Source organism: Myzus persicae, unplaced genomic scaffold (assembly GCF_001856785.1).
Source record: "Myzus persicae strain clone G006 unplaced genomic scaffold, MPER_G0061.0, whole genome shotgun sequence".
Taxonomy (NCBI): Eukaryota; Metazoa; Arthropoda; class Insecta; order Hemiptera; family Aphididae; genus Myzus; species Myzus persicae.
This window is the reverse complement of record NW_019104331.1, coordinates 38,160-55,227: the sequence shown is the minus strand read 5'-3', so window position 1 is coordinate 55,227 and position 17,068 is coordinate 38,160. Positions and strand designations below refer to the sequence as shown.

The window sequence follows — 17,068 nt, the reverse complement described above, 5'->3', positions numbered from 1 at the left end:
TTGATTTATTTGAACCAACACGACGTAGGTACCTACTTGTCCTACTTACACGATTTTCATTCTGATAAACCCAAAAACTAAGCAAATTCCTAATGTGACCATCCGAAAATATTAATTGGTGTTGGCCCACACCTAGACTGTTATTTTAGTCGGTGTCTCGTCCGTCAACTTCAGTTCTACCCGTCATGCGCCTTTCTTTATATGAAGCGATTGTATTATTGCGATACTCGCGGATATTTGACATACTATTATTAGGAGGTACATATCAATATATTACACAGATATTTGATAGTTAATCACACCCGTTTACAGTTTAGATGAAGCACTTACATAATACATACACGAACCAGATCAGTTTTACATAATATTCCATATTCACATTATAATCATATTTTCGTTTTTTGATACACATAATATATTGTGATTTTATCATGAGCTTTCTTTTAATTTTTAATTTATTGATTTTAGTGATTTAATAAATTGTGTTGTTATGATTTTACTTATTTGTTAATTTTCTAAATTAATTGTTTGTTACATTAATATAGTAGGTATAGCTCTTAACTGCATAGTTATTGATAGCTAAGGCAGGAACCAGTAGTTATACTTCTTAATAATGTTTAATATAGTATAATCTCGTTCGGGATATTCAGTGAATAATTAACATACAAGTTTGACGTTTTAAGTCTTTACAAATAGTTTAGAAAGAGCAAAAAAACTTTGATCGTATACAAATAATTTAAATAATAACAGGACATTTAGATCTAGAATATGTCTGTATAAAGGTTTTATGAACATTTCAAGACTCTCAGGTTATTCTTTTCTGAACTACTTCAAAATCGTTATTTTGATCAAAAAGTGGTACTTTTCCCAAGTACATAAAAAGATAATAATTACTGTATGCATTTCCTATCTTTGAACCCCAAAAGTACCATTAGCGATAATGTTCTTCCCTTGATACCATCACTCTCAAATCTCAATGTTCAACACGTAACTATACACCATTTATGCTCCAAACAGTCCAACACATAAAAATAGAAAGACAAATTCATATTACAGTGTATTGTAAAACTATTTATACAGTCCTCGCTCCTATCATAATCTAAAAAAAACCCACATCGATTTTAAATCAATACATAAATTTCTTAGCTCTGCGCTCAGAATCTAAAATAAGCGAGTTTGAATGTAATATAGGAAGCGATGATAGTTTTTTCCTGTCTCGGCAAAGATTTTTTTAGCCACGTGCATTGTATATCATAATATACATATTATACATACATCTATATATTCTATATATTTATCAGAACCGGATCGACTTCGTATATGCTATGTAAACCACGGCCGACCATTGCGCGTATATTCTATATAATTTGTATTTACTTCTTTTCATTCGATATTCGTTAATATAAACATCAAATTATTTGCTTGTGCTCGTTTTGACCTATATATGTGTATAAATAATAAATCATTATAAATTGTATAATAATACACATAATATTAAAAATATTGTTGTATATAATATGCACATAATGTTAAAATTGTAAGTCGATTTTACGATGTTTTATTTAGCCGTTTCCTCGAAAACGTGTATATATGTCCGACTTGTATATTTATTGTAATTTATTAATCATATATTCATATGATAACGGATCATAAGTTTGACTATTTGAGTATCTGACCACATCACGATCTTATACTTTGAGTCTTATCACATACATTATGTACACGTATTTATACAAATGTATTATTATACATTCGTATAACACTGGTTGATTCTTTAAATATGCTCATCTTCTCTAGTCATACGATTTTAAAATATATATACTATAATATATACTAAGATTTTTTTATTATTTACGGAAGATACATTTATTTTTGATTCGATAAGAATAACTTAGTTATACATTCATACGCAGAAAATTGGTTTTGAGTTATTAAACTTTATGTGTTAGGGATAATATCATTGGTCCTTATAATAGTCTTAAATCTAATATACAAGATGCATATTTTAATATAGTAGGTACCTTTACTTAATATACTAGACGTTTTCTACAAACCATACATTTTAATAATTTGTTATTATTTGCTAAAATTTTCAATTCATATATGTATATATATATATTTAGCCATAGGCCCCATATGGTTTTCTAGATACATCATAGTTATTATTTTAAGTTTAATAATTCAAAAACTATATTTGTTCTATTTTCAATTTATATTCATTAGGATTTTCAAAAAAATCCTGCTCATAAATTTACAGTAAAAATAGGTGGTTTTAATTTGTAAAAAAGTTTGTATTGACACAGAACACTCTTTGTTCCTTGAGGCTTGAATTGTAAAAAAAAAACGGTGTGCATACTTTGCGTATCACCTTACATATTATTAGAAACGTTATCTGTCAATTGTATGTATTTATAGGTACACTTGTCACTTGTGTATCACACACAATATATTATTATGTTTATTATTTTACAATCATCAATCTTTATTATTAATATATTTTACACATAGGTATGACGCACATCTATATTATACCACTTTAAAAATATATTACAATAACACTGTTCAATGTACATAACATCGATAATTTCGAAGAACTTTCATAGCTTACATTTTTTTTTTTAGAGAGAGTGAGACTATAAATATGTAAATAAAAGAATTAATTACAGTTAAATACGAATATACGTCTTTGCGTAATTCATTGTAACTATTTACTATAAACCGAACGGTTTTTCCTTCATCACTATTGTATGCAACTATTCCAGACTTCAGTACCCTATTATGTGAAACCTCTAGAATCTACATATTATACTATATACATTTTGTATGTGGATCCATACAATTCGCTGGCCGCAACAGTGCAGGTTCGTATGGTTGGAGAGGTGACGCGGTCCTACATTAACAGGTACGTGTCATCATATAGGCGTGCGCAAGCTGTTGTGGCAGAGTGGGCCAAGCCAATGATACTTAAAATGTTTTTTATTTAATTGATATATACTTTAATTTACGTGTCACATCGCTCATTATTTATAATTATAATATATATAATATATATATAGAAGGCATAAATACAATGATAAAATACAAATAAAAATAAATCATAATGCTTAGATAACAAAACAAGACAATACTATGACTTGATGAGTTGGGGAATCCAAGTTCGATGCAAGAAATTAATTAAATTAAATTGTTTAACCAAAAGCTGATTAATATGGCTAATTTACATATTGTGGTGAGGGGGTTGGGCCGTTGGGGGTAATACTGTCCTTGCAGCTCAACGAGTCCGCATAAGATTGGACGCGCCAGCTACGAAGAACGTAGTAGTTTTATCAATCAAAATCAATTAGACGATTATGTAGAACGAAGGACAATATTTTTTTTTTTCATTAGCCATTTATGTCACGCACGATGTCTTATTGTTTATTATTATTGGTCTGTATTATATTACGGATTGATTGCTATGTTGTACTACCTATAGTACTGATTATTGTATTGAAATTGTAATCATACCATAAATTATGATAATCAATTAGTTTTTGTATGAAACTCCCCTTGCCTCGTCACACACAAGTGAGATTTTCAGCCAAATAATCGTACATCACTTTAACCAGCGAGAGTTGGAATAAATTCTACACGGTACATGCGCAACGACATTATTATTTATTTTATGTCCTAGTAGTTGAGAACGTGTAAAACGCCGGTAATTTTTTCACCCTATCACTGTCGCAACTGTTGCAGTATTGATAACGCCCCAATGCCTAGTCAGCAGCAGCAGACAGTGCGTCGCCCGCAGTACCTATGGCTGACTATAGTTAGTGCCTTCAACATACGCGCCTTCAAATTATACGGCATTTCTCTCGGTTCGGAGAAAAATCGTCAAATGCCCTTGCTCAAGGACACGCCCGTGATGAATAGACACATAATGGGTTTTTATTTATTCTTATTCGTTACACAGACATGTTGAGGACATCACAAAGAGGAGAAGGGCCCACTATGTATATAATTATTATAACCCGCAACAAAAGACCGTTGGTGAATGTTTATGACTACGATGAGTATATTATATTTTATAATATATTTGTGTGTATGTATGTATATTTATATATGTATATATGTATCATACTATCATGTATACTATATATATTTTATATATAAAATATCTGAGTTTGTGAGTGTGCGAGCGCGTGCGTTTGTGTGCGCGTGTATATATAATTCGCTTTGTTTTAGGGTGCCAAGGAATGAAAAAGGAGGGAAAAACAACAGTATTATCGAACATGTTACATTCCGATGGTCTGGCGTGTTCCTTTTGTGCGAGAAGATAATCACACGATCCTCCGTCATATATGTATATATATAGTCTTGCCCCCCCGAGGTGAGGGGGCACAGACACGTTGTTATTCAAATCTACTCGTAAATCAATATCACTCCCTCTATATATAGGTATATATTTTATACCTATATGTATATACGACCGTCGGCCAAATAAAAAAAGAAAAAGTATTTGAAATTAACTATTATATTATTCTTCGTTTATTATTCGTCTTCTTAAGACTGCTATATACAGTGATAATAAAAATATATATACTTTTTATTATTATTATTATTATTATTGTGATCCGGACGCGCTTGAGCATTATATTATTATCCATATACGTATACATACATATATATATATATTATATACGTATTTTTATGCTATGTGTGTATTATATATGTATATGATATATAGCATGTATTATATATTACTCCAGATTCGCGCGCCTGTTGATTTACCTCTGGAAGAACATTAAAAATCATTACACAGAAGCGATCGTATTGGCTGGGCACTATAAAACGTCGGAACGGTACCGTATAGTCACACTGCAGTATACATTATACTATATACGTATGCGGTATACATATACTACATAGTATTCAAAAAATGTTAATGAAAAAAAAATATATACCTACATAATATATACCTTAATTATTATAGTGATGAGTCTGAAAAAAAAACACAATCCAAAGTTAACCGCATACACACGACTGATGGAATGTAAGGTTGGACATTTTGTTTGATTATATTGTATTTCGTAGCTTGTGGTTATGAGGTATATGTACACGTTGGTATTTATTTCGAATTGCTAGATGAACAAAACCAGTTCAAAATAGAGAACTTGTATTTGACGAGAGGAGAAATATCTCAAACATCTAAATAGTAGGTATATTATAGCAAAAATAAAATACTTCTTTCATTTACTTTTCGTGGAAACGTTTTCAATATTTGTTTAATTTAACGTTCGAAAATGTTATTAGCATAAATGTAATGTGAAAAATTCAACCCGACCGTATAATATAAAATAAAACTTTAAACAACAGCGCATAATTGAATAATTTCTTTTCGTAGCTCGTCTGTAGTCCGTATGCATATGTATATGGCATACTTATGCATATATTATTATGCTAACGTTTTATGTTTATATGTATTTCATAATATTATTGACATTTTAAACGATTGTCATTTTATTTCAGCTTATACACACACTATAATATATGGACTTTCGAAAAAATCTTCTAATCTTCTTCGAGAAAAAACGAAAACCTTCTTATACCACGCATATTCACGGCTTGGAAAATGTGTGTTTAAATGTAATTAGTAGCAATACGTATAATATTATTACCTCTCGTAATAATCTAATCCTGCGCGTAATATATATAAGCATGATATAGCCGAGTTTCAACTCCACATCGTTCACGATCGAAAGCTTTGTAAATTATATTTATATAAATATTAGGTTGCATTCATAATAATATATGATATAGCTGGTACAGCATAAAAGGAACTCGTTTGCATTATACGGCATAAAAACGTTTTTTTTTTTTTTTTTGTTGTTAAACGAGCGATGAAAAAAGTCACCAACAAAAGCGAGCAATTGGTTCTGATAATCGCACATGACAAATGGGAAAAACGATGGTTCGGACGTCAAAATTCCGAGTTATAGAAGGATATAGACACGGAGGACGATCGTATTAGTAGCGGACATGCATGTATACACATACGACGCTATAAGAATCCCCAGGGGCGTGGGTGCGGTATCGTGATGTATAGGACGTAAGTATAGTATGTATAATGTACGACATGCGCGCCATAAATATATTATAGGTATGTATATATATAATAGTATAATACTATTATATTTGTTCGGCTGACCTTTCCGCCGAAAAGGACATTTATCCTTTTGTGTAATTGATCCCCCCGTACCGGAAGCGCGGATCAAAAACGCAGTCGCCAACTGCACACACACAGACACCGACACACACACGCACACACGCATGCGTATACATAATATACAAACACACATAATATAATGCACATATATATATATATATATATAATATATTATATATTATAATAAATAAATGTGTACAACACGACCGAGGCTCGTCCTTATACACAAAAAACCCATTGACCCTATCCGCAGGACCGGATGTTCCTTATCGCGCACGCCTATCCTAGAACCGCATTCCTTACGACGACGACGACGACGCCGCAGCGCTGGACGAAATGTGTGTGCGCCCATCGGATGAACAACGGGGAAAAAAAACTTATTACATTTTTCGTTTTCTTTTTTTTATTATTATTATTATTATTATTTTTTTTTTATATTATTGTTATTATTATTATTATTTAACGATATTTTTTCGTCTGCTTCCGTTCTACCAGATTTGGCCGGTAAATTAACCGGAACGGGGTTTTTCTTTCTCCCGATAAAATGGGAAACTATACATACGTATAACACTATACATATCGTTTACGAAGCAATGTATAATATTATTATCGTAGTACGTCGTCTCGGAGTATAGGTGTAGGTATACCTACCTGCAGTGTACTCACTGCCATACGACGGAGCTGTAGGTACGTACGATATTATTATACTGTGCAGGAGCTCTCAGCTTTGTACTTATATAAAAGTAAATACGATATCCAATAAACAGTGATCGCACCGAGTCGATGCGAAAAAAAACCCACCGTGGCACCAATCTCGCGGGTATAGACGTAATTTCCGTGTTCTCTACGTAATGATATTACAAAGAATTTATTATTATTATTTTTTATACATTTTTTTTTTTTTGTGTGAGTGTGTGTGTGCGCGCGCGTCCTCCGATGCTTTTGTTCTGTGTTTATTTTTTTTCGGTTTTTTACACCCCCTCGGACGAAAACCAGTAGCTCTGTACGCGCACCGCATTATTACAGGACAAACGCGATGATACGGCGCCCGCCCCGCATCCCCGTCGTGGTCGTCCCTCGGAATAATGATAATCATTGCGGCGCACAGTAGCCGTTGCGGTGGCGGCGGGTGGTTCGTGTCGCGTACCGAATGCATAATAGAGTATAATATAATAATATTATTAATATACTAGTATTATACCTGTACGTATATTATACGCGTTATAAGAGACCCGAGAGAAAATGCGTTTACCACTCGGACAGGAAGTGCGCGGACATATGTATATATTATATACGAGCCGACGAAATCGGAACAAAAAAAAAAAAATTACCTGTCGAATTCACACCACCAGGAAGTTTAAACTAGATATATAATACACTACGGCCGTATATCCTACACACACATATATATGTATAGGTAGTATATTATACACAGGTAATAACTGAAACATTGTGAAACTCGGACGTTATGGTATACATGTAAAATAATATACATGTAATATTATTATTATTATTATACATGTCGACTGTAATTGTCGCCATATAGGTGTAAAATTTCGTCTGGTCGATGACACGGCGAAATAATAAATGCCGCACATCGACAGTATTACAATTTATTTATAACGCCGCACACGCACAGGTGGTTACGACGGCGGCGGTAGTACGACAATTATTATTATTGTTATTAAATTACTATCGTCATAAGCGAGTGTTGCACAACAACCTGCAGCCGTTGAGGAGTGATGGAAAAGTTTGACGATGGGGTGGAAATTGAAATCTATTACACGTGCCAAAGTGTTTGTGTGCGTATCATTATAATAATATTACCATTTTATTAGGTATATTATAGATTTAAAATATTATATATAGTGACCGGCAACGAGTTTAACGGCTTTCGGTCGCACAATATTGATTTGATCGGCCCACGCGCGCAGCAGCATGTCACACTACACATATACATAATATTATGCGTGTATTATATAAGTACATATTTGCAAAGTTTTTCAAGGAAATTCCACGCTAATGTCTTTTCAGAGTTCAGACGTGTACATACTATATAATAATAGTATAATATAGTTAACCGCCGAGTGGCGAATTTATGTATTGTATATGTAGATGTGAAAGTTTATGTTCGAATTCCGATTGCGATTCTGTTAGAAATTTATAACTGCAGATGATGTATACATACGATATACATATAATAATATATCCCAAACCATATGGGTACGGCGGGTACGTGGATACGTAAAACTGGTATGCATGCAGTAACCTGGGTATAGTACCTATCCAATTTAAAATGCGTTAAACAATTATTATTCGTATAGGCATATACACATATGATATAAATTATTAAGACCGCTTATTATTTTAAAATCGTCTGAAATGAAAATTATATTAATTATATAAGTGTTTCTTTTTTTCTAATACTCGTCGTTTAAAAGTCATCAATAGACAATACTTAAATGGGTGTGGATGTTTGCCCACAGAGAATACGCATTTGGCTTTTCGTATCGAAATATTCGTATGTATAATATATTTTCATTCTACTGAAATGCTCATTTGATAATTGTATTAGATTAGAGTACAAGAATGCTCTTTAAGTGCTCTCTAATCATTAACGTCTACACAACTTAATCATATAGTGTTTTCTAAACATCATAATGTGTACACAACATGTGTCTAGGAAAATAAATTACACAAAATAAACATGGTAAATGAGTTTATACAAGAACTCCAAGTGCATGTTGTAGAAATAAATATCAATCATAATGTATAATTTAATAGTTAAGGTATGTTGTTTTAGTTGTACTAGAGTTAGAGTATAATATCCTTATTAGTTCTTCTTCTATCTCGTAATATATTATAGGCAAGAAGTTAAATCTAAGGATGCGATGTAGTTTTATTTTTACTGTGTTCATAAAAAATGTACCGATATTATTCATACTGTGCCGAACGCTATATACGATACACATAACAGTTATTATTTATTATGATATAAAGATTGTTGTTATATGTCTCGAGATGATTATTTTAATAAAAAGTCAGTATTACCCAATCGGAAACTATTTATATATGGACGAGAAATCACATTTACATTAATTTTAATACATTAACTTTTCGGAGTTATGTTAAGATATTTTACAATTTTTATGTATTTATTATAATTTAAAATGAGAAATTAAATACCCGTAAACTCAGTCTTTATAGTTCAGATGGATTTATATATTAAGTGACAGCAGGCTGAACGACCACTGAAAAACAGTATAATAGGGTCGTCGTCTATATTATAGAGTACAAGAAACATATATCTAAAGTTTGATTATTTTATAAAAACGCGTTCGCGCTTTGAATAATTCAAAATGTATGTATCAAAGTGATTTATACAGTATAAGTTTAAATATAAAAAAAGGTTACCGCAGTGCGGGGAAAAAATAAAATTATTATTTTTCACAAATCATATATTATCTTAACGATGATTGATGCTGATTTTAGAATATAAACTGTATTACAGACCATACATTGTACTGGCCATCATGTCTGCAGTAATTTTGTAACGACGAGATTGCGAACAAGGGACGATATGAGACGCCCGGCGCCTTATTAACGGTAATTTAATTACGTTTACGAATTAAAAAATATTTAAAAAAATTCCATCTCACTACGCCATCATCATTCATTAATGTCTAACGACGAGGCTGCGATCACGAGTCACGACCAAATAATATAACGACGGGGCGACGATGATGCGTATAATAGTGCAACGGTCAAATACTACATCGCTGCTTATAAATGACGCGTATATTATGGAACGATTGTTTTAAAAACGATTTTCATAATTGATCGCTGCAGCAGTTTGAGGTTACGTGCTATTGCAAGGTACCTATAAAGCCGTATAATACTGCTATTAAATGATTACGGTTTAGACATATAAGTGTACCTAAATCGTACATCGGAAGTCGCTCAACGAACACACGTCTACGCGCACCCACGCTCACCCATCGCCGCATAGTATTATCATAATTTATATCCAACGCTTCCTTCTGGCTGAAGTGTGTTGACGACTTTGAAACAAAGTTTTCGTCTATTAATCATAATATTATAATATAATATATTGTAACGGGTCAAACCGATCTGAGCGATTGACCAACAGGTTGCTCTATAGACTCGCACAGCATACACATGTAATTTTGGTTCGTCGATTAAGTGAAATATTATAATATTCTTTATACCCTCCTCGTAATCGATCCATAACAATATCAGTAATACGATATTAATGGGGTAACAGTTAGTGTACTCATTTTTGAAATCATTAAAATTATCGACACCTATATACGTTCTATATGTCCTTCTATCCTATTCATGACAGTAATATATATATATATATTACAATAATTTAATGCACCTATACGTGTGTTATAATATTATAACCTATACTCGCGTGTCGGAGCTTCGAGAGCAATACCCTAAGACCCGTCGACGACGGATCGTTGGGGGGTAAATTCTAAAAAGGTATTATATTATTACGTGTAGGCCAACGGCCGCTTAATTCGTATACGTTTACATAGCGTCTCCTGCACACGTCATATATATTTAATATATATTGTATATATATACGCGCATTCATGTTCTTCGACAGTCGGCACATACAAATATATTATATATTATGAGTGTATTACATAATAACCATCGGGTATACGCATTTTAATGTAAATATGAAATATGTATTTACACGCAGTGTCTAAAGTGATTGCTATTCAAATAATAAATGTAGAATGCATAAAATTAATAATCCTAATCTGTATTTATTTAAATCATTTCCAAAAAAACATTAGATTGTCCTAATATATCAGTATATATGCACTGAAGAAGTTGTAAATACAGTTAAGTATGATGTGTTCTAATTAGAATATTAACACATTAGTATATTTTTATTAATTATTTCACGGACTTAAAAACCTCAATAATATGCTTAGAAGGGGGTAGCAAAAAAATATTGTTTTTTATTACTATTTAAATTAGTATGAACGCTATTTCGTTTTTGCTAAATAAATTGTTTTTATTATTTTGCGACAACCTATAATGCATTAATAATAATATTAATAATAATTTATCGTATTATATAGATCGGAGCCGGAACCCCGGGCGGAGGTGGTATATATAAGACCCGTATTTATAATAATATGAGAATAACGAACGGTACGCGCGCGTCAAGCCGCCGGTCAACTTCGCTCGCTCACGCACGCCGCCGCCGGGAAACGTAAAATAATAATATTCCGACGAAATTTGCATTCGTTATCCGAGGAGGTCCCAAGGGGAACCCTCGCCGAGACTACGACGACGACGACGACGATGATAATATTAATAATATATATTATATTAATATGTTATATATATATTATATCTTATACACACAAACACGTACGCATATATAGGTACTCTAAGACACTCTTCGCACACGCACTCAAACACACACACACACACACACACACACACACACACACACACAAGATCCGGTCAAACCAGCTTCCTATTCAAACTGCCTACCACCAATCTGGTTTACATCGTGTATATGTTATATATAAATATATATGTACATAGGTAGATACGCACAATAATAATAATAATAATAATAATAATAATAATAATAATAATAATAATAATAGAAAGAAAAAACATACACACACACACACACACACACACATGACGTATACGTATCGGTCTATACAATCTCTGCAGCTCTGAGGCTGTTTGTGCGCGTATATAAACTATATATATATATATACATATATGTATGGTGGCGCCTGTCCGCGACAAAGTTATAAAGGCGCCTAGTTGGCCGCGACTGGGGCCCGCGGGTCTTAGCACTCGCACACACACTGCACGATCGTTATAATATGGCGAGCTACTGCGGCCGCACCAGTGGTGCTTAAAATATTATTATCATCATGACATACAAGTGCCAGATACGACTTACAATATTTGAACAGTATACGGTCGTACGGATTTAACGGCAATATCGTCGTGTGATTTAAAATAGATTTCCGTTTATGAGTATGGTAGGTAAAAAGCGTGAAAAAAATTCAAAAATATTCACCCCTGTCTGGTAGAGGACCCTGACTGCGGACGCCTCGTGTCTGAACCTCCTGGGCTGTGGCTGTTGCTGCGGCGGTTGTTGGTCAACCAAAGCTGGTTGCACGGTCGTCTGCAGTCGCCGGTCGTCGCTGCCGCTCTCGCCGCTGCCGTTGTTGTTGTCGTTATTGTGGTCGATGTTGTTGTTGTTGTTGTTGTTGTTGTTGTTGACGTTGTTAGTCGTCAACTCCATCATCACGGACTCCGACGCCTCTGCCGTCGCCGCCGCCGCCGCCACTGCAGCCGCAGCCAACGTCAACGCAGCCGCCACGTAAAACATCACCGTTACCGCGCGCGGTCCGACCATCACGCATCACCGGCCACCAAAAAAGTTTTTCACGCGAACTCAAACGACCGGGAAACTTCCGTCGGCGAAGAACACTTGTCGTGCGCGCGTGTTCCGTATATTTTATATACGTATGCGGTGTATATATGGATTTTTTTTTTCAATCAAATCTTTTGCATATTTCGAACGCGACAACAGATGTCAATAATAAGATAATAATGTTTAAAAAGCGCGAAAAAAAAACGCACCAAAAAAAAAACACAGATTTATTATGTATTTCGTATGTTATTAAAAACGGCGATAACGCACAAGACGGACTACGTCACGAGAAAATATTTACGAAACGATATCGCGTATAATAAATTATAAAAAAAATATTATAATATACCTATATTATAATATTTTTTTAGGTATACGAGTGCGTAGAAAAGATCGACGACGCGGAGCGACTGACTCGTGTGTGTGACACCAAAGCGCGTGTGTGACCGTTGACGATCGCGGTCGGTGTGTCTGTGTGTGTGTCGTAGTCGTCGTCGTCTGCCGCTGCTGCTGCAGTTGCCGCGCGCGTTTTCCCCATTCAAGAAACCCAAGCGCTCGCGAGCGCGTGTAGCGGCGCGCGCGCGCGCTAGAACCCGCGTGTATGTGTGTTTGTGTGCGTGCGTGTTCGTGAGTGTGTGTACGTGTGTATACGTGTGTGTGCGTGTATGTTTGGAGTGGAGAGGCCTTCGACACGCACGCACTGCCGCCGATCCGGATGGAGTATAGTAGTAGGGATGTTTTTATGAATGAACGGGCCGCCGCCGGACGGACGGACGCGCGGTGCGGCGGTGGGGCGGTACGCTTTGCGGGACCTGCACGGGCGGTGGGAAGATGGTGAGCGCGCGGGGTCGAGTGACGGGTGAATGAGGCGGTGGCGGCGGCCGACGACGACGACGACGACGACGACGACTACGAAGGGAGGGCGGGTGAACGGTGCGGGTCGGTTGACGGCGCGCACCTGGTCCTCGAGTCCAGACTCCGACCACATCCTGCCCGGTCCACTAATTACCGGCGAGGTCGCACTGTTCGCCCGCCGCCGCTCCTCGCGCGCATTCGTCGATGCTGCGGCGGCGGTGGCGGAGGAGGAGCGGGCAGCAGGAGCACCGAGCTGCAGAAGCAACAGCACCGCGGCAGCATGAGGTGGCGGCGACGGCGGCGGTGTGTTTTATATACAGGTGCGGCGGTCCACCTTCGACGTTGACCGCCGGCAACCACACGCCTAAACCGAAACGGAACTCCGGTTACTACGTATAAAATCCATTACTTGCGAGATTATACAACATTAGGTCGTCGTCGTCGTCGTCGTCGTTGTTGTTGTTGTTGTTGTTGTTGTTGTTTTATTATTTTTTCTTCTCATCCTCGTCGCCTTCTCGTTTTACGCCCCTTCCAAATGCATGCACCTCCGCCACGACGGTGACATGTACGCGTGGAAATATATATCCGATATATTATTATGTATAATAATATTGTATGGCGAGAATTTCTCCCTTCTCTTCGCCTCTCATCCAGTCATGCCTACCAAACCTACCGCCCGGTGCACCCCGTCCCACCACAGTACCATCCAGATCGGTGCAGCCCAATCCGCCCGGTCGGTGGGCCATCCACCGTACAACGTGTACAGAAATGAAATCCAACACCCGAGTGTGGCCGAAATGAAATTATAATATGCTGTCACCGAGCGCTCACTCACACACACACACACACACACACACACACACACACACACACACACACACACACACACACACACACCCGCACGCACAAGCACTCACACTCACCGCAATATCATGACTTTGTCGTCTCCCCGAGACGTGTAGTATACGCAGTTCGCGCGGTATAAGTTTCGATGTCGTTATTATTATTATTATTATTATTTCCACGCTGGGCAAGGCACGCACACACTCACGCGCGCGCACACGCACCGTATAATGTCTCTCGACTCCGACACGCACCGACGGCGATGCCGACGACCTGTTGGACGTCGTGATTTGTGTATGTGTGTAGAAGGATTATGTCGTTCCCCGAATCGACACCTCTTTTCGAACGCCTATTTATTATTATTAGGTATTATTATTTATTTGGTGGCTTGTGATAAAATATGTAGGCTCCTAAATACGAATACATCCGTTGCAACGATTGCACGAAATAAGACGGTTTTGGAAAGATTGGTTATCGATATCATCTAGAAAATAGGCTGATGATTGTATTTTGTTCATTTATCGTATAGTCATTGTGTACAACACCAATTATTGCGAAATAAATTCCATGACATTTTAGAACCCTATAGCGCTGCGTAAACATCAGTATCATGAGTTTTGGTACGAAATGTGCGTTGAAGTTTAAACATCCTCCTCCCCGTATTACAGTCCTAAATACACGATCAAAAATAATAATCGTCAGTTATATTTTCACGATTTGCTTCATCCACAATTTGATAGAATAATATTTTTTTGTCATATTTTGATCAATAGTATGTATAAATTATTTAATGAAAGCAGGGGAGGATTATTAAAATGTATCCAACATATACTATTCACGCTAAATAACATACTTTTTAATATCACCATTCTTTTGGGTAGTGAGTAAGTTATTATCGTTACAACGATACGTAACACTGAACATAACTAGTATTTCTCACAAGTCACAATGTAATAAATTTGAATAAAATAAGCTCAACGGGGGGGGGGGGGTATAATTATTTTTATGTATGTCGACTTGTTGTAAATATACTGTTAATAAACTGACGTGATCGGTTTTCCTTTGGTAGCGATATTTAGCTAATACTTACTTTCTGCAGATATGCATGCAAAAATTAGTTTATATTTGATTTCATTAAAAAAACATTTTCTTATTATAATACGAGGCGCTTTTCTGTTTTTTTTTTTTTATGATGTGTTCTAGATATTTATAATCGCTGTTCATATAATCGTATACTGTTGTAATACATTTAACAACATAATAAAATACCTAACGATACAACATAATATTATTTTACTGAGTATATGCAGAGCATGGCCCGAAACAAACGAAACTTTTTTTCGAGCTTCGAGGATTTATCATCGCAAGATCCCCTATTTCGATCATAATTATTATTACGGTCAGTATACTACGACAAGGCCCGTTATATTAAATATTTGTCATGACGCGTAAATTTGAAGTATACAATTTAATATTTTAATGTTTATACATAAGCGGTGCACGCCGGTAGGAAACCGTTTCAAATTTATTATGCTGTAAATCATATATTATTATATATTTTACACGCATAGCTGATACCTATATCTATATCTTTCGGCGTGGTATTAGTCATAAACATAATACAATATTTATAATGCGTGTACTATGTACATGATATCTAGTTATATATATATATATATTATATATATAATGTATACATATAAATACATTACTATCGTTATATCAACCTGTACCGTCTTGATTAATTGCATTTACTATTATACGTACTAATTATTATACATGAATAACATAACATGTGCATGCACAGGGCAGAGATTAACCAGGCGAGCGGATCCATTGAGGCTGATATATTATGTCCTCACAGTCCTATTTACATACTATACGTAGATTATAATATAGTAATATATAAATATTATTATTATACATTACACTAGCCGTCTCTGCCCGGGCCAAAGGTTAGTATTTTTTTATAAATATATTATTTGTGGAAATGTTTATGTCATATTTCTTCTATAGGTAATTATAAAAATAATACATATTACGTATAACCTGCAGTGGCAATCATGTATTTTTATGAAAATGTTCTTTTCTCCGTAAGCAAAAGAAAATCATGTGCGCGGATTCAAGGAGGGGGAGGGTTGTAATGAGATAAATACCATACCTTGGGCGGTTTGAGCTTAGCATATTAAACCTTATAAAAATAATTAAATTTTTTTTGGTATGGATACATTTTAATTGCACCCCCGCCCCTTTCCTTGATTAATTTCTGATTCAGCACTGGCATCATCGAGGGCGTTACAACTTCCCTTAGAAAACACAAGATTAATCTTGAAATTGATTGATCCGACGACGACAACGAAAATATAGCAATAGCTAGGTATACGATAATAATATATAGAGTTGTATAATAGTTGTTAATATATTGTTATAATATGCCATTATCGTAGATATTGTCGTTGTTGTAAAATTAACTAAAATGTCCTCATCGGATCATTTAACAATGCCGTTGTACATTACATTATTTGAAAATGTGTTCAAATAAAATACCTAACTCGTGGATATCGCAAAAATTGTAAGCGCAGCACACTGGAGCAGGTACAGGAAACCTCTAAACGCGGCGTTATAATGATATTATAACACATAGGATTTCTATTGTATTATATTACAATAAATGATGATAACGCGTAGGTACTTTTGATGCACCGAATGCA

The 17,068-nt window shown here is 35.3% G+C and overlaps 1 protein-coding gene across 1 annotated transcript in view; it reads right to left on the bottom strand.

Annotated features, from left to right (window-relative positions):
- LOC111041211 (protein giant-lens) overlaps positions 1 to 13,254 on the bottom strand; it is a 29,008-nt gene extending 15,754 nt beyond the window's left edge. Inside the window, 1 exon segment of the mRNA XM_022325422.1 lies at positions 12,300 to 13,254. Coding sequence (XP_022181114.1) covers positions 12,300 to 12,641 — 342 coding nt within the window. The 5' untranslated portion in view covers positions 12,642 to 13,254.
- Between the last annotated feature and the right edge of the window lie 3,814 nt (positions 13,255 to 17,068).